We start from the raw sequence: 23339 nt of genomic DNA, 5'->3' as shown, positions 1-23339 counted from the left end.
TGATATTTGTTACATACTCTCTGGGCATTGTGGTCTTGACTCTTGCCCTCCTTATTAACGTGTACCTGTAGTGTTGCTGTATTGTTTCTGTGCTAAAGTTGCCCCGGATATAAGGGTCAGCGAAGTATCTCTAAGTATCTCTAACTAACACTATTTTACTTCCCTTATTCTCCCATCTGCCTCTCTGTCCCTCTCCCTCACTGCCCACCCACCTCCTCTCTGTATTGGAAACGTGGGCATTATGAGTTGTATAAGGCTGCTATTTTGAGTCAGGCTTATTGGCTGCATACTATGACCCCAGTTATGAGCCACCTAAGGCAGTTACCCAACCTGAGGCCTGGCAGATTAATGCTGGTCAATGCTGCAGGACCCGCAGAAGCTGTGCAGAATGCCCACGCAGGCATATTCTTCCTGAACGAATGATGACGTAAGAGTCCAATGAGCTCTGCTTCAGCGTCATTGGACAGTAGGTAAGATTAAGGACAAAGTGGATTCGCTGTGTACGCCGCAGGTAACACAAACAAGGCCACGTTTAACAAGGTGGATGATGATGGAGTAGAACGGCAAGACTGAGAAACATCGTGATTAGTACAGAAGGTTGTATTTCAATTTGAGGGCGGTCTATGCTGTAGGATAGCAACACAAGACGCAGAACCCAGCCTCCATTGGTTTCTTGCTAAATCAAACCATTTTGGACACTTGCGGCCATTTGTGAGTCAACCTGTGGTTCATGAGACAACAAATTGCTACCAAGCCATAAAATCTCCTCTGGGTTGTTAAGCCCTGGTGGTCGCTGCATGGTCATCTGGTAGACATTAGACCCAAACCATCAGAATCACATGGGCTCCATGCTAATACAGAGCATCATGTGCCTGACTGTACCCAATATTATATCCCACAACTATAGTGAGGCCACCGACAGGGCAGACTTTTTTCTAGAATATATTTTATTTTGTCTGCTGGCTGGCTGGCTTACTGGCTGGGCCCCCCTTGACTCCCCAATTTATTTTTGGCCAATAGGCCTATCTAACACTATCTGACACTTGACTACTAGCTAACAAGTAGCATAATGTGTTAGTATGTGCCAACGTTACATTCCTACTAACGTTATTAATTTAATAATGGCACATGAGGAAATTTAACTTATTAATAAATAGCATTAGATGTAAGATGTCACTCTACTGGATGTATCTCAAAGACTAAGTGAGCTTACCAATCAAATAGCTTTCCATGGTATGTAGCCTACGTTAATGTACTGGCAGGCTTTTTAATGTTATTCACATTCACCTTACTTACACATTATAAATTGACACTTGACTAATAAACAAGTAACAACTTCTAGCATTATGCTTGACACCGCTTTATATTGCAAGTTTGTGTAAGGTTATCTTACAGCAGGTAATTCGTTAGCAAGTAGTAGCAACATGCTAATAATAAATAACGTAAATCACTCTGCCAACCGCCTGCTGCAAGTCCATTATCATCTACTATAATATATATAATCCACTTCAGAGCCACTTCTTGCAGTTTGTCTGGCATGGTTTAATGCTAAAGTATCCAGTTATTCCGTTGACAGCCTGCCGTTGTAGCTAGATATTTGAGACCTAGGTAGCTAGCATATAGCCGTTACCATGGTAACAGCTTTGGCTGCGTTAATATTACAAAGAAGCTTCTTAAGGAGTTAAGAAGCTTCTTAAGGAGTTAAGAAGGCTCCAAAGAAGTGTTTCCCAAACGCCTTCTTAACAGCCATCTTAACACATCGCTAAAGAAGGCTCTTAAGAAGCATCTTAACTGGAGCTGTCCACCATCTCGATGTGAGAGGTCCTCTGCGGCCCACTAGATGGCACTCTGAGCCGACCAGTGGGCCACGACCCAGTGGTTGAGAAACACTGTTGTAGAATAACCTAATCGTGGTCATGTTAAACAAGAACTTCTTCTATTAAACATTATTTATTTCAGACATGGACTGCAGTTCAAAATGCTTTATATACACAGCATACAACAAAATTGCGAGAAACACTACAGAATTTAAGCGACCTTGGGTTCTGTGAAAGGTGCTATATAAATCCACAACATTCTTATTATAAAAGGAATCCATTCTGATTAGAGGAATATAGCCTACGGTAAAACATTTAAAACACAAGTAACCATACATAGAGGGGAGATTTTCAAGTGTTCCGCAATTTTAAACACTAAAGGCTGCATGAAAGAAAGGAAAAAGGGAAAAACACAAGAGGAACAGTGGACACAAGTATCTCCTTTTGCCTGACGCGGCTGGATCTGCCAGTGTTTCGTCATTAAGAAGGTGTTAAGAATGCCCCAGACCCTTCTTACAAAACCTTCTTAACGAAAGATCATCTTAGCGCTAAGAAGCTTTTGGGAAACGCAGCCTTCTTAATGAAAGATCATTTTAGGCTAAGAAGCAATCGGGAAACGCGTTGGCTTCGTTGGCTTCTTACGGGAGCCTTAAGAAGGGTCAAAGAAGCTTCTTAGCGCTAAGAAGCTTTAGGGAAACGCATGCCTTCGTAACGAAAGATCATCTTAGGCTAAGAAGCAATTGGGAAACGCGTTTGCTTCTTAAGGGGGCCTTAAGAAGGGTTAAAGAAGCTTCTTAGCGCTAAGAAGCTTTTGGGAAATGCAGCCTTTGTCTGTTCTTAAGCTAAAATCCATCTTCTTTTGAACTTTTCCTCAGTAGGAAACCCATGAACTGATAAATAATGCTGTTTCTTCTTTGAATTTGAACAAAAATGCACACTGAGCGATTGTTATCGGGTCACAGCAAATACAGAAATACAGTGAGCGGAGAAAGTGGAAGTGCAAATCCACGTTTCCGGGTTGGGAGTCATTTTGTGTGAGATAGGCCTATTCCCCCTAGCAAACTGTCCTGGCCATTGCTCCACCCCCTCTGCCGATGTGGGAGAGTTGTAGATTAGCACATGCTTCCTCCGATCCAGCTGCTTCTTTTCACCTGACAGTGAGGAACTTCACCGGGAGGAGGTAGCTCGTGGGAATACCACAGTTCCCCTCCCTCCCCCGAACAGGCGCCCTGACCGACCGACCAGAGGAGGCACTACCAGGACTAACCTTAATCCGGCCTCTCACCCGCAGACACGGCCAATTGTGCCTGTATGGACACCCGACCTAACCGCAACACGGGGCACGAACCTGCGACCCTCATGTTGGTGCAGGCAGGGAAACTGGGGTGCCATGGATACTTTGACACGTACAAACACATTCTATGCTTTTTCTTTGTGGCCACAAAACTGCATGGAGTTTGGCTGTCCTCATTGTACTGTAATTTATTATGATCTGTTTAGACATGTTTAAGCTGGGCAATGCATTCCATGATGATGGCCATTGTGTTAATATTTGGAATCATTTCCTCTGTGTCTGTGTAACATTGCTGCCTTATTTCAAACAGCTTGTGTTAAGACTGATCAGAAAACTGTTGCAACAAGGACAACGTTGCATAAGAAATGTGTTTCCTATCTCAGGGTTAATCTCTGAAAAATATCAACTCAACAGAGAGTAAACAATGATTTCTATCATGGAAGCCTCTGTTCAAGTGCTAAATCTTCTCTTAGAGAGGCTGGAACTCTCCTGACTTGGTTGGATTTAGTTTCCCATCTGTTGCCAGTAAAACGTCCGTTCGACTAACATCAAACCTCAGGGAGAGAGAGAGAGAGAGAGAGAGAGAGAGAGAGAGAGAGAGAGAGAGAGAGAGAGAGAGAGAGAGAGAGAGAGAGAGAGAGAGAGAGAGCGTGCGCGTGTGCATCTGCTGTGGGGGTTATATCAGTCAAAATTTCTTCAGGCAATAATTCACATTGGTGGAACAATAATGTGCTTTTTTAATGTCCTCAATATGAATATTTAAGCCTATCATCAGCATAGGAGTCCTTCTATATTTATTAATTTATTTATTTGTTTGTTTGTTTGTTTGTTTGTTGGTTGGTTTGTTTATTTATTTATTTAGACATGTATTAGACATTTAGATTTACATTGTGTGTGTGTGTGTGTGTGTGTGTGTGTGTGTGTGTGTGTGCGCGCGTGCGTGCATGGTTTATTTTCTCTCTCTCTCTCTCTCTCTCTCTCTCTCTCTCCCTAGTCCCTATGTGTGTGTGTGTGTGTGTGTGTGTGTGTGTGTGTGTGTGTGTGTGTGTGTGTGTGTGTGTGTGTGTGTGTGTGTGTGTGTGTGTGTGTGTGTGTGTGTGTGTGTGTGTGTGTGTATGAGATTCGCAGACAACAAATTTGCCCTGCAGCCAGCTGTGATGGACATCTCGGTCACGTGGGATCTGCCAAAGGGACTGTCAATTACAGCCTGGCAGGTCATCCCTTTCAGAACCAAATCCACTTCAGTCTCAAGCCTACAGAGGGCACGGGATTAACAGTCCACAGGTTGGGGGCTCGGACCCTGATTCGCACCCTTGAGATGAGGGAGAGAGAGCACAGAGGACAGCCGAATGGAAGAGTGAAGGAGAAGGTAGTTCAATCAGGAGTCAGCAGTGCCTTCACTGCCTTCATGGCTGTCAACAAAGGTAATGGAGAGGAGGCTATAAAAGGTCATCTGCTGCGCAGAAATGTCCCAGCACCTATGATGTATATGCAGCCCAGTGTTGTAGATCTGTGTGATGACATGGTATCAGCCATGCCATCACACTCCATTCCATCGCATTCACATGGCTTTGGAGACCCCATGTTGCCCTGTGCCTCTGAAGACCCTCAGCCCAGCCTCATGCCACACAGAGAGCCCTTGCTGCAGCTGGTCTCTCTCCAGAAGGTCTCTGGCTCCTGGGTGCTAGAGCCGGCTCTGGCTACTGTAAATGGTAAATGGTAAATGGCCTGCATTTATATAGCGCTTTTATCCAAAGCGCTTTACAATCAGTAGATAGTCTACATTCACCCATTCATACACCAATGGCGGCAGGCTACCACGCAGGGTGCCTACACACCATCGGGAGCAAGGAGGGTTAAGTGTCTTGCCCAAGGACACAACGACAGCAGCTGGGAGGGAGCGGGGATCGAACCGCCAACCCTTGCGTCATTGGCCGACCCGCTCTACCTCCTGAGCTAAAACCGCCCCAGTACTTTACTGTACTGGGAAAGACCAGGGAAGAGATGGAGAAGCCAAAGCCTGCATCAGTGAACCAGGAAGTGTGGGCCACAATTCTGGCTCTGCTCTGGCTTCATGGCTTCAAGATGGAGGCCTGGGAAGTGTGGACCCTTTTGGCTATGAAGGCTGTGTCATGGCTCCATACACAGACACACTGGTGTGTCACTGAGTGTGTGGAAGCTGGAAATGCACTGTTGGGTGGCAAGGTGCAGAAAGACACCCTGGAGCTCTGAGGTTTTCATTACGCCTCGCTTCTCCATTGTGATGTCATGCAAAACAAATGTAATAAAAGGCATTTTTGATTAATAAAAAGTAATAAAAATATAAATATAAAACTAGAACGACCGCAACGCGGACTTATGCCTCCGCCATTAGTTAATTCTTGAGTCCAAATCGCCATTTGAGGCAAATTGGAAGAAATTCCGTCAAGGCGCTCTTGTGATGTTGCGTTACAGAGCTTGGAAATTGGGTGTGTGAGAGGTCACAGTGACCTTGACCTTTCACCACCAAAATGTAATCAGTTCATCCTTGAGTCGAAGTCGATGTTTGAGACAAGTTAGATTAAATTGCGTCAAGGCATTCCTGAGATATCGCGTTAACAAGCTTGAAAATGGCGTTTGAGAGCTCACCTTGACCTTTGACCTTTGACCACCAAACTCTAATCAGATCATCCTTGAGTCTAAGGCGATGTTTGAGGCAAATTTGATGAAATTCCGTCAAGGCATTCGTGAGATATCGCATTAACAAGCAGGAAAATGGCGTTTGAGAGGTCACAGTGACCTTGACCTTTGACCACCAAAATGTAATCAGATCATCCTTGGGCCCAAGTGAATGTTTAAGGCGAATCTGATGAAATTTTGTCAAGTTGTTCCTCAGATATTGCGTTAACAAGCTCGAAAATGGCGTTCGAGAGGTCACAGTGACCTTGACCTTTGACCTTGGACCACCAAAATCTAATCAGATCATCCTTGGGCCTAAGTGAATGTTTAAGGCGAATCTGATGAAATTTCGTCAAGTTGTTCCTCAGATATCGCGTTAACAAGCTTGAAAATGGCGTTCGAGAGGTCACAGTGACCTTGACCTTTGACCTTGGACCACCAAAATCTAATCAGATCATCCTTGGGCTAAAGTGAATGTTTAAGGCGAATCTGATGAAATTTCGTCAAGTTGTTCCTCAGATATCGCGTTAACAAGCTTGAAAATGGCGTTCGAGAGGTCACAGTGACCTTGACCTTTGACCTTGGACCACCAAAATCTAATCAGATCATCCTTGGGCCTAAGTGAATGTTTAAGGCGAATCTGATGAAATTCCGTCAAGGCGTTCCTCAGATATGGCGTTAACAAACATCCGTACGGACGTACGTACGTACGTACGGACGGACAACCCGGATCCATAATGCCTTCGGCCTGGCTTCGCCGGCGGAGGCATAATAAGTATGGAACAGTTACTGTGCTCGTCAATCCTAAATTGCAAATACGCAAATATAAGGGATCAAACAATGCCCTATTTGCGGCAACGTTCCCGCACCCCCTCCCAGAAAATAGTTCCAACGTCCCCGAGTGGTGTCGGAAAAACTTATTTCCCGACCCCTTTCCTTTCCTCTTTGTTGCCACGCAAAAACTGGAAACAGCTACCAACATGTCGTTTATTAACACTCTGAGCAATAAAACACAACACATCTTCTTTGTAGTGTCCATGTTGTTTCCACATTAAGATTTAAAGGCTCATGAACACTTCTCAACTCGGGAAAATCCGAGCAGCACGTGGATGCGGCATTTGTCATAGCTCCGGCGTATAGACTGCTACATCGGGGCTGTAAACGAGTGGATAAATAGTTTGGGACATCATACAGCCGCCGCGAAATCACTCGTTTCACGTCAGAATTTGATAAATTCGGTACAATAACAATTGGAATGTCTAGAAGAGCCGCACAACTGAATTATCCCCATCCAAGTTAGCAGAAGGCTAACTGGAAATTAGCAGGCTAGGCTGGGCGGACGTCTCTGGTGTGCACAGGGTGGCAAACTAGTCAACTTTAGGTGACAGTCACCTTAAATAGGACACTTAAAGGGTTACGCCAACATTTTTGGAGATTAGCCTATTTGCCATATTCCCGATAGTATAACTAGAATGTAGATGCCTTTCTCTCCTGTGTGTGCATTAGAAAGTGTGTTTGACCCCTCACTGCTAGCTTAGTACTCTATGGTGCCGCTGCCTACCCCCATTCAGTCGCAAAAAAAGAAAGAAAAAAACATTCCAAAAGCGCCAGAAACACTCACATGTACATGTTGTGACTCGTGTACTCACCACGCGATGAAATAACAATCCAAAGTTACGGGAAATGGTCTTTTTCAAAGTAATTTCGTAGCGAGAACTAACAAAGAGGGGTCGCTCTTCCTCGTTTGCCTGAGGCGCAATGTAATGATGACTGCACACAGCTAGGCGAATGTTGGCGTATCCCTTTAAGTGAAGGATTTCTGAGTGGTTTCGTGTCTGCCCTGGCATCTATCACCTTTTTCACTCTCCATGAGTTTGCATCCCTGGTGCAGCATGGGAATGTCCCCAGACGATAACAGAGTGAAAACCCTGGTATACTGTGGAATAAAGAGAGTTATCAGGTGCTGAAAGGCTCAAAGGGATAGTTCACACTTTTTAAAACTCTAGCCATATTTGCTACTTACCAATGATGATGTTGATTGGTACAGTTCTTTCTCAGCACAATCCATGCTGTTCCTCATAGAGTGCGTTTACATGCAGACAATAAACGGATAACTGAGAATAATCAGTTTATGGCAATAATCTGATTTCTGCGTTTACATGCACTTTAATAATCCGACAATAGGAGAAACCCGGGTTTACATGATTCAGTCAATTAGTCGGATTTCTCTCCAGAAAGGCAGCATTAATTCCGCAATAAAACAACAGAATATAGTTGCAAAATGCAAAATCACATTTTCCTAATTTATTTGTCCAGCGCAGAGGATGGTTTAGGTGAAAATTAGATTGTGTATCTCGTCTACTTTATTGGAATAGGCATCGCGTCGCTTTGGAAGTGCATCTGTCAATAATATTTCCAACTTTACCGAGCACACAGCACAGAGGCAGGCAGGTGAGGTGAATTAAGCACGTCAAATGTTCATGACCCACAACGTCTGTTGAATTGAAATACTCTACCTGTCAGAAAACGGACAGAATTTGTCACGGATATTAACGTTATGTGTGTCTTGTGTTTTGAACGACTGAGTCTGTTGTCCGTAGGCTACGTGTTTTTTTTAATCTGTCATCTGAAAAACATCGTCACGCACGCACCTTGGACAATGCGTTTTATTAATAAATTCATCATTCTATTTGCAATCCGAGACAAATGTTCGTCCCTGTAATGTTCACGGCATGGCACTGGGGACTTTATTCGTGCAAGCAGACACCACAGTCGTCTCCTGTAGAATATCGACATTTCAACATGATAGTGCAGTGCAGCAGCGGTGCGAGGGACACCGGGGGAGAGAGAGCAGAGCTCCCCGCTCCGCTCCGCTCTCCCCCCGCTGTGGCCGGGGGAGAGGGAGGAGAGAGGGGCCAGTGAGTGCAGCACGTCTCTCCCTACCTCGCGCTCCTGTGCTTCTCTCTCCCGCAACTCGTACATGCGCAGATATATAAACCCGAAAGAAACCCGGTTAAGGTGTATACATGCAGAGATAAGACCGATTATTGGCCAGAAACCTAGCTGTGTTTATCGGTTTATTCATAACCCGTTTATGACCATAAACGGATAAAGCTTATCAGTTTATGCTGTTTACATGACCACTTGAATAATCAGGTAACTCAGAAATCCGCTAATAAACAGTTTATTGGTGTGCATGTAAACGCACTCATAGTAGCTCTGAGCCCTGTACTACGAAACTAGTTTAACAGATCCGCGATAAGTCCCTTTGATCTGGTTTGACTGAACAGGATCAAAGCTATCTAGTTAACTGATACTACGACGCTGGTTTTCTACTGTGTAAGTGGACCTGGGATCTGCCTGTGCACGCGCACGTTTTTCGCTCGTGCACAGGCGCGCGTCCACGCGAAAGAGGTGCCCTAGCCAATCACATTATGAACAGCTGAGTTTATCCACGCCCACACCCATTTCCTCGTTCAATGAAGCACAGTGCATGATCAGAGTTTTAGCGGATATTTAATGTATCCGCGATTTAATGTCAGAATGAAAATCCGCGTTGGATAGTCTGCTGAAGGGCTGTCTAAAGCAGCAGCTTGTATTCACATCAGTCATTTGATTTACTTTGATCAGCGATTGATACAGCTGCATTGATACAGGCAGCAGCAACAAATCTAAATGTGTAATCTCAGTCTATACATTTCCACAATCTGTAAGCCTATTTAGACCATAGATTTAGAAACGCATGCTCAATGAATAATGATCTCTATCACTCATGTGTGTGGTTGCACTGATCGAATAATTCATATATAAAATAGCCTAGTATAAAGCCTAATAGCCTACTATAAAAGAGAAAACTGCTGAACTGAATTGAGACGATGCGAGCATAGTTATCATTGATAAAAACTAGCCTATTTTTGCTCATATATTGGCATACAGCCTACAGGACACAGTTCGAGCTGAAAGATGCAAGAATAGCCTGCATATTTAGTATTGGGGCTATCCATATTTATCCCATATCTATATTATATGTATAGGCTTTTCTGGCATGTAGGAGAATATCACCCTCACTCCATTTGAGGGTCCATTCATGATATGCGCCGCGGTGATTAATAGTGATCATATTTCTCCACGCATCGTTGAGCTGTTAAGACATAAAGTGGTAAATAGGCTTAATTTAATTATGTAGCCTACAGAGCCACAAATGTTTTTCTTGTTATATTCTCAGTTGACTGCAATCTATTTTTCATATGGCGATCTTATATGAACGGTGAGTGACTCCAGAGAGCCGATTATATGGGTCTGTCATGGATTTTGATCTTATCCTCTGAAGCTAACCTGGTCGCGACCAGGTTAGCTTTGCAGCGTCAGTTGCCATGGTGATTGAAAGTTAACTTGCTTTGTAGTACGGCTAAACCAGGTTTAAACTCAAACTTACTCGGATAAGGCATTAAACTAGTTTCGTAGTACAGGGCTCTGGAAAGGGGCAAAAACGAATGCAAGGTCAATGAGGTCACGCTCCTGTATGTATAAGCTGACTGCGGCTCACTCAAATTTCATCAACAGAAAGTGAATTTCAGTGAGCTTCAGTCAGCACAGGAGCGTGACTCCATTGAACTTGCATTTGTTTTTCTTTCCCCAACACTCCAGAGCTGCTATGAGGAACAGCATGGATTGTGCTGAGAAAGAAGTCGACCAATCAACATCATCATTGGTAAGTAGCAAATAATAAACAATAAACAAATAATAATTTGTGTCTGATGGTTTTATATTATCTTCTTAAACCCCTTAAAATGACTTCCCCTCCTTCTCCCTCATTTAAAAATCCAAGGCAACCAATCAGGCTATCATCTAGAACCTAACTAGCCACCCACAGCATACAACACAGGCTTTCAACACATTCTCACTCCCAACTCGTGACAAAGTGACGACAAGGGTTCTTGACCGATCTGCAGTATATGACGAGACGAGTTGGGAGTGAGAATGTGTTGGGGCTTAACCGCTGAATACTGGACAGGGATTGGCTCCAGTATTCGTGATGTCACGAATCATGCTCGTTAGGGGGTCTTTAAAAAATGTGAACTATCCCTTTAAACAGCATTGTGGGAACTTGCAATGGCTTGAATGTAAGGGATGTTCATAAGTAAAAGTTACATATTCTAGCTAATGAAACCTGGGGGGGAGGGGGGACTAAGCGGGCAAAACCTGCCTACCGTTTTACTGATTGAACGCAGTGAATGAAAACTGTGAAACTCTCAATGAGCAGAATAAGCACAAGGAGAACAGGAAATGAGATGAGTTGCACAGTGCCAGTGTTTGGAGCACATCAGTAAGCTCAAGGTTTCCATTTGAAACCTCATGAAAAATATAATGATGCACTTGTAGGCTACTAGTTATGACACTTGTTTTTCTGACTTGGGTCTTGACTTACCTTTGTATCCCAGGACAGCCACTGCTATGGTGAGCAAGGCACACAGCACATAGAGCAGTGCAATAGCAGCCCTCAACGCCCAGTCATTTTTACACTTGGTGCACTCTGTTCCCTCCTGGATTCCTGCAACACACAGCAGCATTTGTGTCTCCTTTAATAATGTCTCCTTTAATACGAATGCAAAGTGTCTGTGTGTGTGTGTGTGTGTGTGTGTGTGTGTGTGTGTGTGTGTGTGTGTGTGTGTGTGTGTGTGTGTGTGTGTGTGTGTGTGTGTGTGTGTGTGTGTGTGTGAGCAGAAGTTGTGTTTGGCCACAGCTATGCCATTTTACGTGCAATCGGGCTGAATCTTTCAGGAAGTGTAAAGAGCACCCCCTGCAGCTGACCTAACGCAACCAGATTTTTTAATTACGTAATTACATCTAGTGCCGACTAAATGGGCAAAAATGGCTCATTAGTGGCCAAAATGGCTAAACACAGGTTCAGCACCACGGAGAGCTTCAGAGTGGAGCAGCACACAGGTGAGTGCAGTTCAAATCAGCCAGGGAGGTCTGGAGTAGCACACAGATGAGCCGAATTGTAGCCAGTGAAGTGGACTATGGAAACCCTCTGGGGAGAGAGAGGAGAGGCTGCATGCCAACTCTGTGAGTAAGGCCTGACCAAATGGCCAGTCACACAGGGACGGGTATTCCCTGGTATCCAGCCCCATATGAATCGCAGTTGACATCACTCTTCATATGGGGACCCAGGCCCATCCACTGCATTTATTCAGCACAGATACTGTCCAGGACACCTCATTGGCTGGTCGATGTAGGCGGAGGGACCTTATTAAATAATTAATCTAACGTTACCGATAACGCATTACAAAGCGCTGCAACAACACACCTGTATGTTAATAGCTAGGCTAGCTAGCTGTTAGCACGTTAGTTATGTAGGCAGTAAAATGCCACTGAATGACAAGTTTGATATAACTGTCAACGAGTCACGCTCTTTCCATAAAGCCCACCAGCTTTGATATCTGTTGGCTAGTTGTTGATATTCATAACAATGGCTGTAAAATAAGGTTTTTATCGATGCGGGCAGACTGTCATGGCGGCTGTTTCCAGTAACTATTACCGGTATTGAGCTCTGGACCAGAAAAAGAGTTTAACAAAGTGAGAACAGACACACACAAAGAACAGCGCTGCTGTCATTGGGCTGCATTGGAATAATCGGTGGAGCAAGGCATTACCTTCAGTTCTTATCAATTTAAGATCTTTGGCGCAGAATCATCGAAGAAGTTTGATGATTGACACAGACAGGAACCAATCAGTTGGGGCTGAAAAATACGTCACCGAATCAGAGACGGATAGACAGCCATCCAGAGTACACACTAATGAAGGATTAATTTGGGTTGGTTACCAGGCTAGGTATTCCCCTAGCTTCATATGTGCTTCACTCGTGTTTCTAAATTTTAGTCTCTAATTTTATTAATCTTATTTTATTTAACCCTGATTTTGGTGTATGCCTAAAATCACATTCTTTTCGTGTTATTGATGATTTGTGTGTGTAAATTGACCAGTTTTAATGTTCTATTATGTTTGTTTTACTCTTTCTGTGAAGCAACTTTAGATTTTGTTGTATTTTAAAGTGTGCTATATAAAAATTCATTATTCATTATTATTAGCCTCTTACTCATTCTCAATGTTGCATTCTTACATTAGAACAAAGTCACGTGACCTGTCTTGGACCACTGTTCCTACCTTTGCAAGGGGAAAGCAGAGAGGGACACGTGGGTCTTAAGATTTTATTTAAAAACAGAGATTGAGTCTGAGGCCCTAATCGTTCCTGGGAGCTGATTCCACAAGCGTGGCCCCAGCGTGGAAAAGGCACGATCTGCAGTAATAACTCAAACTATTGTGTAACTGGAACAGAGAGTTTATCAAAAAGAAGCCAAAGGTTTCCATTCAAAAATGTCATTTTTCTTTTCATCGTTGAGTTTAGCACTGAATAAGGACAAGCTGTGCCTCTCTTTATCCAAGTGTCAATTGAAAACACTTGCCCTCATGAATAAGCAAGAAGAGTCACTATGAGACAGAGTGGCTTACTGCACATGTGTTAGCCATACGGCAGAGGAACCAAAACAAAATGGCAGCCTTCTCTTTCTGTCATTCCTCACTGTCATCCAACCTCAAACTACCTCAGTGCAGTGACATGATTGGTCGTTCCCATGTCACATGTTCACTGGTGCGGGACTAGTGTCTTGAAATCCGCCAGAGCTAAGCATGATGGAATCTAATATGGCCAGGAAGTTTGCTTGACTTCATGGAAACTGACCCAGTGCCCTCTGGCAAGCCGAGTGCGCGGGCAGCTGCTAGACTAACAACAGGCAATAAAGCACTTTTCTGTAGCTTTTCATCAGATTTGCCTGGGGAGAGAGAAGTTATGGAAACCTGTAATCAAGTACCAGACAGGAAGTTGATGAAAGCAATGGTTTTAGACCAAACAAGAACATAAGAAGAACTTAAGAAAATAATGAATACACTTCAATTGTCCTAATAACAAATGGGCCTTGATGGCTGCTCAAACAGAGCATGCTCCACGAGGAGCAGGAGACCTGGACAAACTGATGACCCTGCTGCAGGAAGAGCGCTTCTGAAGGCGGATGAATGAGACAAGGTTTGTACTCTGGCTCCCCTCTGGAGCACACAGCCACGCAGGGTTATGCTGCCTGAGTCGCCGACCTGATCACCCACGGAGTCCAGGTAGACCTAGGTATAAACTATTACCGTCAACTGGACTGCGTCCGGATCCTCCTGGAAGCCGGGGCCTGAACCCAATAAAAGCGTACACGCCTACACCCTGGTCTTCTATGCTGGTGGGAGGTGGGAAGGCTGGACATACTGCAGGAACTCATCAGGTTCCATGCTGCTGTTGACATAGACAGCGATCACCTCAAGAGGTCTCCTCTCTACATCAGTGCTGAACGCAAACACCTGGACTGCTTCCGCCTGCTGCTCCAGGCCTCTGGCGTTCTGACCCGTTACATGGCTTCTCGCCTGCTGGATAAGGTGCAGCATAACAAGTGCCAGGCAGCCTTTGCCCAGCTGCTCCTGGACCACGGCGCCGACCCAGCCCTGGTGACCCAGGAGAAGAAACAGCTGGAGGAGAGGGCAGATTGTCAGGCTGCTTTTGTATATAAGAATTTGTTCTTACTTGCTCGCCTGGGTAAATAAAGGTTTAATAATAATAAAAAGATCCCGAGACACTCAGATGCCATTTACACCTGGCGTTAACATGCGTTTTCTGCCATCAGATTGCAATCAGATTGTATTTTATCACTTCAGCCTGATTCCATTTACACCTGGCGTTAACATGCATTTTCTGCAACCTGATTGCAGAAATGGTTGTCCTCTCAATCCGCATAAAGTGTCTGTATCCAGATTGAGAGGACACATTGCATTTACACTTTTGTTCAATGTGTACACAATGCATCCCTGACCACCTCCGGAGGTGGTTTGGCCGATCAGATTGCAATCCTTCTTCAATGCGTTTTGGGGGTGTTTACACCTGGCATTTCAAGTGATAAAACACAATCTGACTGCAATCTGATCACAGAAAACACATGTTAACGCCAGGTGTAAATGGCCTCTCAGGGTCTTTCTGGAGGCCAAGAGATGTCCTCCCAGTCTGGCCCACGTGTGTCGGATCCGGATTCGCCAAGCGCTGGGCACACATCGCCTGAATCAAGTCCACTCCCTCCCACTAACACAAGTGATGGAGGACTTCGTACTCCACCAAAACTGACTTGAAGGACTGTCCGTTTTTTCATTTCCTAGATTTAGTTCTTCAGGGACTGTGTTTCAAACAAATCCAGGACCAGAGATTAAACACCATCAGCATACACCACCTGTAGCCAATCCTACTGCTATAATTGGAGAGCTGTGTGCCTGTGTGCTCGGTTCATCGTCTCCAGAGTCCCTACCCTAGAATTGAGCATGCAAGAATTCTAGTTATCTTATGTCGTGAGCTGATAGAAATACTTTTTACTTTCATACTTGATTACATTTCAGAGCCTTTTTTACTTTTTTTCAGAGCCTTTTATTGTTTTATTGTTTTTATTCCTTTTATCTTCTCTCCTTTTAATTTCTATCATATCTTGTATTGTCAAGCATTTTATTCAGTATTTCTGCACTTTACCTGTTTTATATTTGTGCTCCCTATTTGCTCCCTGCCTGTAAAGCACTTTGGTTCAGCTGCTGCTGTTTGTAAATGTGCTATATAAATAAAGTTGACTTGACTTGACTTACTTTTACTTGAATAAATAACTTGAATCAGTACTTCTCCTTTTCCCATTTTTTTTTGACACAAGTAACTGTACTTCTACTTAAGTAAAGAATGTGTGTACTTTTCCCATCTCTGATTAACTTCTGAGACACCACATAACCATAACTAAAGGTCATTGAAACATCTTGTACTCGGCTGCTCTCCACAGTCACACAATCATAGTAAAAGTGGGTGATCAGCATGTGACATCATGGGAACAGACGCTAGTAAAATAGAGTAACCTGGTCGTTTACTCAAGCCAAGGTTTTCATCTCCATCCTATGTAGTGAAAAACAACGTGTTTTTGTTGATCACTACTGTAGCTATGTCTTTATACAACCAGTAGTTCAAACAAATCCAACAAATATAAAGGGGATTACGCTGGTTGGACCGTGCAACCCATCTTCTCTGTTGAGACTTTTAGCAAAGAATGTAATTGTGCAATGTAATCTTCTAAGGCACCACGCTATGGGCAGAGACATGCCCTATGGCATTCTGGGTACTGCCTCCACCAGGAGATGCTCCAGACATTCCACAGCTGGACTCACTTCCTCGTTTGACATCCTCCTCCTGACCGTATCAGAGGCCTGCCTCTATCTGCTGATCGTCCCTTTAACCAGCTCTGTGGCCCGTCACATGGGACTGCATCTGCAACCGTAGGAGGCTCCTTGCCTCTCAGTCAGGGGCGGGCCGGACCACCAGAGGGGTAGAGGGGGGTTTGGCCTCTCGGCCTTGGACCCACACATCTGTGAAAACATCATGGCTGACCGCCTCAATGGGGCCCAGCCGTGGACCCAGACATGGATCTGCGGCCCACTGTTGTCCTTATGTGTACTGAGAGCCTCATGTCGGGAGCCAGTGTGGAGAGCTGCAGCCCCCCCCACTGGGCCAGACCACATGCTGCTTAAAGCACACCATCATACCATGTAAACAAGCAGCCAGCAGTCTCAAGGCTCTGGGTCAAGAGCAAGTCGGACGTGGTGTTACTGTGTGTATCTTCAGCGTGGAGGACATGGTGTTACTGTGTGTATCAGAGTGTGGAGGACATGGTGTTACTGTGTGTATCTTCAGAGTGGAGGACATGGTGTTACTGTGTGTATCAGAGTGGAGGACATGGTGTTACTGTGTGTATCAGAGTGGAGGACATGGTGTTACTGTGTGTATCAGAGTGGAGGACATGGTGTTACTGTGTGTATCAGAGTGTGGAGGACATGGTGTTACTGTGTGTATCAGAGTGGAGGACATGGTGTTACTGTGTGTATCAGAGTATGGAGCACATGGTGTTACTGTGTATATCAGAGTGTGGAGGACGTGGTGTTACTGTGTGTATCAGAGTGGAGGACATGGTGTTACTGTGTGTATCAGAGTGTGGAGGACATGGTGTTACTGTGTGTATCAGAGTGGAGGACATGGTGTTACTGTGTGTATCAGAGTATGGAGCACATGGTGTTACTGTGTGTATCAGAGTGTGGAGGACGTGGTGTTACTGTGTGTATCAGAGTGGAGGACGTGGTGTTACTGTGTGTATCAGAGTGGAGGACATGGTGTTACTGTGTGTATCAGAGTGGAGGACATGGTGTTACTGTGTGTATCAGAGTGTGGAGGACGTGGTGTTACTGTGTGTATCAGAGTGTGGAGGATGTGGTGTTACTGTGTGTATCAGAGTGGAGGACGTGGTGTTACTGTGTGTATCAGAGTGGAGGACATAGTGTTACTGTATATATCTCAGAGTGGAGGACATAGTGTTACTGTGTAACACTATGTCATGCAACACTAGTTGCATGACATCACTTCCGTTGCGATTGGAGGGATAGTAGAGGGACAGAATGTAAACGATTGAATGAGGGAGGGGAATGGAGGGAAGGGAATGTAGGTGGATGGATAAATCCAGAAGGAGGCGGTAATGCAACATAAAGGATGCCAACTGCCATAAAACACCACAGAAGAAGAAGAATCACTTCTGTCACAAATCATGACTGACACCGCCGCAGACATCACTTAACCAATTTTAACTAATATATTATTCTGTTACTCCACAACCACCTGTCCGTGCCGTGGTTGTACAATGTTCCTCTTTACAAAGATACATAAAATGCATTTGTACAGATGACTGACTTCCTGACTCCTGCTTAAATCCAGTTGCTCCTTCATCATGATTGGCTGTTAATTTCTATTCTGCATCATGTACTTTTCAAAAACAGTGGCACCGTCACATGTGTGGATAAATGGGTCCATGGGTACGTGTTTGTTGTTCCTGCAGGGTCACTGAAGCACAACTACTTCCTCATAGTCACAACCATTAGGGGTCACTGGCTTTCACGATTCCAGATGTTTCATCAAAAAAGTAGTAGTACCCGCCTTCTCAGCTTCTTTTCCAGCTGGAAATGCTTGTTGTTTATGTCCATATTGCTGCATCAGCAAGTTGCTTGCTGTGTTCCTACTAGTTATGGAGAACAATACTGAGTCGTAACATAGCTTCATATTAGCCACGCTGGACGGTTACGCCACAAAATTTATTACACTGCCAGAAGTTTGTTGGAGCCTAAAATTCAATACAGGTGCAGTTAATCAGCTGTCCGCCATCAGGGAACGACTGCTCGCTCCGCCATCGTTCATGTCCAAAGAATTTGCCCACGATGTGAAAAATTTGCCTGAGACAGTAAAATTGTAACCAAAGATGGCCAAAATTGCAAAATAGAGTGTGGGGAGCATGGGTAGCACACAGGTCTGAATGAGACATTGCTTGTATTGGTTGGTCTGTATCCCACTGTCCCACACTGAAGTCTCTTGTGTCCACGTCTCTCTGATGCCCTTTGCTACAACACTTCTGTCACAAATGTAACGGCCAAGAAAGATGGAAAGCAAACAGTTCCAAAGTTGCTACAATATTCTCTCGCAGATACTTTGATGACTTGTTATAGCATACTCAGAGATGGGAAAAGTACACACATTCTTAAAGGTCCCAATTCGTGCAGCTGTAACCTCTTAAAAACGTGTGTCTCTGGTCCATAAAACATGATTCTGGATTAATTTGTCGAAAATATAGCAACCCTGTTTGTTCTGACGGAGTTGTCACTTCCTCATCTCGTTGCATCCCAAGAATGGTCTGTTTCTATAATATATTCAGAACTTCCCATTGGCCGCTGAGGGAGAGCCCGCCTCAGGCTCCCAGCGGCCAATCAGATTAGCGTCTGTGGACCAGCACGCTAGGTTGTGTCCACAACTAACGTTATCGCTAACTTAACGGTTGCTACGCTAAAGAGGACATCTCAAAATGCCTAGACTTCCCGAATGCACCTCCGCAGTTGCTGGATCACGTACAGTTGGCGTCGCTCCAGCTAGAAGTGTTAATTTTGTGGCTATAGACAAAATGGTGCAGGTAGCTTGTGTGAGAGAGACCCGCGCAGTATGCTTGAGGACCATCGTGATGTCCCAATACCCCGTCTGGGGAAACAGAGTGTAAGGGGCGTGGCTTGAAGGAGGCTGCAGGGGGAAGCTGTATAGGGACAAATCCAACTGTGGCAGTTCTGAGGTTGTGACCACTCATTACAGGGAGGGATGACAGCAGTATATGCATTTACAAGTAAAAACAGCTTTTGCATGGAATGGGACCTTTAAGTACATACAGTTACTAAAAAATACTCTGAAATGTACCGTAATTTCCGCACTATAAGCCGCAGCGGAGTATAAGCCGCAGCAGCAAAATTGCCTGTTTGTTACATATATAAGCCGCACCGGAATATAAGCCGCAGGTGTTTTAATGTTTTTTTTTTTTTTTTTTTTTTTTTTTAATGTTTAATTACCATATGTAAGGGTTCATGCACAGAGGGGATTGTCGGGAAAGAGATGGCTGTTTGAGGAAGCTACCATTTATTAACATTTCAACAAAACAACATAACACAACACCACCTGTGTTTTTTTTTACAGTGCACACAGTGTCCGCGGTGTGGTGAAAAGAGGGCAAGAGAGGAAATTAAAACAGAAGTGGATTTATAGTTAGAAAGAGTGCAAAAGAAGAGAGAATTCCGTTTTTTTTTTCTTTTTTTTTTTTCGAAAAAATCCATAGATAAGCAGCACCGTTATATAAGCCGCAGGGCCAAAAAACGGGGGAAAAGCCGCGGCTTATAGTCCGAAATTTACGGTAATCAAGTATAAAAGTAAAAAGTATTTCTCCCGGCTGTTTCTGCAGCAAAGTTAACTGAACCTCACATCATATTAAGATAACTAGAATTTTTGTGCGCTACCCACGCTTAATTCTAGGGTGGGGACTCTGGAGACGATGAACCGAGCACACGGGCACACAGCTCCTATTATAGTAGTAGGTTTGGCTACAGGTGGTGTATGCTGATGGTATTAATCTCTGGTCCTGGATTTGCGATGCCGGTGATGTCATAATCGCTGATGACATCATCAGTGAGTGACATCTTAGAGGCCATTTACACCTGGCACTAACATGCATTTTCTGTGATCAGACTGCAATCGGATAGTGCTTGACCACATTAGCCTGATTTCATTTATACCTGGCGTTAACATGCATTTTGGGTGATCAGATTGCAATCTGATCACCTACGACTACGTCGTCATACAACAACACATCATTGTCTCTCAACAGGGCTTTCCTTCGCCTTCGGTATGTACTGCCTCGCTCGTCTCATCTGCAGAATGCAATGTTCAACAGCTTGCTGCCTCATCTGCTGCTCATATTGGGCACATTTCTTGTAAAATATTTATTTGATAGTAACACCAAAGTAAAACCAGAAATCCCAATATCGCAGGTGGTGTTGCTCCATGGTTTGTGTTTTGCCGATTCACTTGTTATTTAGTCAGCCCTCAGCCAGGCAAGAATCCTGCTGAAGAGGAGAGATTTCCCTTCTCTATTCTGTCCAATAGACGAGGAGTGACTGTTTCGACCACGTGAAATTGTTCAGAAAGTTTGGTGCGCTTGACAAATTTCTGTGAAAGCGAACCAGACCAAATGAAAATCGCAACAATGTTGCAACTTCACCCCCCCGAATCGCACCGAGTCCACCAGCTTATATGTGAAAGCGACCTCACTGATGACGTCATCAGCAATTATGACATCACCGGCGTCGTGAAGCTCTGATGATGTCATCGCCGAGAATGTCACAGAATGTCATCAGTGATGTCATCCTTCCTGGCTGAGGTGGCTGAGGCTATAAGTTCAGTGATGATGTTTTACAGTATTTAAACCCCATACAGCAACTTTTCCAAGTCTTGCTTTTGGAGAAACTGCACCCTCTGGTTGGAATAGTATCGGTATCGATATCGCCATTCAAAGTCAACAAAACAGCACCAGTACATGTTGTGACATCGGGTACTCACCACATGATGAAATAATAAGCCATAGTTAGTTTGAAACGTAATTTTTGTAGCAAACCCGCACCGAGTTACTTCCTTGTTTTCATCAACACAACACTTCCGCTGTACAGCGCATGCGCGCATCTTGCGCAGGCACAAAATGCTTAGTCCTAGGAGAGGCCTTTGGAGGGCGGTGTGTGACCAATAGAGGTGACATTCTCCCTGTTACAAGTCAATGTACCATCTTCAATGACTAAAAAGCTGTTATATTAAGGTGAAAATGTTACTGATTGGGGCTTTAAATATTTAACCCCAAAACATCCTTAAAAAAGGTTTCGAAAAGTAAAAGACACCACACAAGCAAAAAGTAACACTAGTATCAATGTAAAAGTTGCAGTAAATGTTTCGACTCTGATGAAGACGCTGCGCGTCGAAACGTTAGTCACTGCACCTTATTAAAATCACTTTCCAGTGAATTGAGTGCTCCAGGATCTTCCTTTCTTTAACACTAGTATCACTCATAATGTGGATACATTTTGTAATGTGGACAAATTTTGATAAAAAAAAAATGTATAGACCATTCCTAGCCCCCTCTCAAATAGACCAACTGAAGCCCGAGTGACATCTCCCCTGATGTACCTCGTTAGTCAATAAGTGTCATGTTTCATATTCATAAAGCCTGTGGCCTCTTGCTGTCTGTGCGTAAAATACCACAGTACATAAACATGCTGACACATACATATCAGCAGCTAACTGGAAACACGCGGAGCGTGGAGCGACCTGGAACACAGCCAGGACGTCCCAATCAACAAGCTGGAATCTGGCCAGACAATCCCCAAGAGGTCAATAAATACCAGAAAGGCCTAGGAGGAACGGAGGTATGGTGGACGAGACTTTTCTGTACATATTATTGCTGTCAGGTGAAAACCTCATACCTCCAGTTCTGGCAATCTCTCTCTTTCTCTCTCTCTCTCTCTCTCTCTCTCCCCCTCCTTTTCTTTAGTTGATTGATGGTTATATTAATTTATGGGCTGAGCTTAGAGCCCAAGAAACCCCAAAACTAACTGTATATTTTTTAAAGTGCCTGAGCAATAATCTCAAAATAAAACCGCTTTCCCTAATTCTTGAGAAGCTGACTTTTTGGATAAACAGCTTTTCATCTGCCTGCAGTAATATATATGAAGTGATACTCTCAGACTGCCAGATGCACATGAGTAGATGTGCTAAAGTCATCATTATTATGGAACATTGATACAGCGCCCACAGGACTTCAAGGCTTAAAGGCCTTGTGCTTCAAACACAGCAGTGCATTATAGGAGTTCAGCTTTATCCCGGTTATCGGTTAATAGCTGATATGTATAGCGTGGAGAGAGAGAGAGAGAGAGAGAGAGAGAGAGAGAGAGAGAGAGAGAGAGAGAGAGAGCGAGAGAGAGAGAGAGAGAGAGAGAGAGAGAGAGAGAGAGAGAGCGAGCTGGGGGCAGTCCACTTTGGTGTCTGCGAAACAGCTGTATTTCATTTGGACTCAGTCAAAAAATAAAAATAAATCCTAACACTCATTCCCTTATTCCAGGTACCTGCCATTGGACTGGCCTGCACGGCCTGTCTCAGCTCTGCTTGGCAGTGGAAATTTCCATGGCAACACAAAGAAAGCTTGTACAGACTAGAGGCTTTTTGTGTGAAGAAGCTTTGTGTGGAGTGTGAACACTGTATACAGTACGAGGGTTAGGCTGCCACAGGATCTTTCTCCTCACAGCCTGCCATTTTGCGTCATATCAAGGCTGCATTATGGTCATAAGAAGTTTTGGACAAGTTGCTGAAAATTAGTAATTAGTTGCAGTTACTTGTTACTTATCTCAAAAAGTAATTTAATTGCTATAAAGTAACTAGTTACTTTAAAGTAATGAGTTACTAAGGAAAGTAACTTTTCCGTTACTTTTAAAAGTCTAGTTTGATTGTCTTATTATTGCCTCGCACCCTCGCCTCACAACAAGACGTCCTCGGTTGGATTCTCGCCTGGGACGCTGTTGACACTGGGGGTATGTCTCCCCATGTCTTTGGTGCCTGGTCGCCAGGTGGGCGATCTGGTGGAAAGGGGCCTTTCTGTGTGACGTTTGCATGTTCTCCCCGTGCTTCACCTTGGGTATCCTCCATGCATAACCCCCCACTAAAAACATGCAGAAGATTGTCGTCTCACCAGCGGCGGTTGGAAGAAGTTGGCGGCGCTAATGGCGCTACTGGCCTGACCCGGGAGGAGTTACGAGGCAGGATGGGTCAAACGCAGAGGGCAAATTTCACGGCGCATCCAATTGCATGTGTGTGTGTGTACTGTGTAGTGGCTGCCGTGCACGTGCATGGCATGCATGGCATGCATGGTGTGGCTGGCGTCTGTGACAAAATAAAGATGGGGTTTGTCTGTACTGCTTCATTTCATTTCATTGCACACATTATTTTAGTGTTGCAGTAGCAGTGTCGGACAAAACATACTGTCAAATTGTATCTATCATTGTACCTGCATGGGATA

At 44.3% G+C, this 23339-nt stretch overlaps 1 protein-coding gene across 1 annotated transcript in view; it reads right to left on the bottom strand.

The window, feature by feature from the left end:
- Positions 1-23339, bottom strand: part of colec12 (collectin sub-family member 12) — a gene marked incomplete at its 5' end in the record, with an annotated part of 56146 nt that overhangs the window by 9552 nt on the left and 23255 nt on the right. The window contains one exon of the mRNA XM_083654075.1: positions 11198-11320. Coding sequence (XP_083510201.1) covers positions 11198-11320 — 123 coding nt within the window. The remainder of the gene's footprint in view (positions 1-11197; positions 11321-23339) is intronic.

This window comes from Poromitra crassiceps, assembly GCF_964638095.1.
Source record: "Poromitra crassiceps genome assembly, chromosome: 17".
Taxonomy (NCBI): Eukaryota; Metazoa; Chordata; class Actinopteri; order Beryciformes; family Melamphaidae; genus Poromitra; species Poromitra crassiceps.
This window is presented reverse-complemented; position numbering and strand designations above follow the sequence as displayed.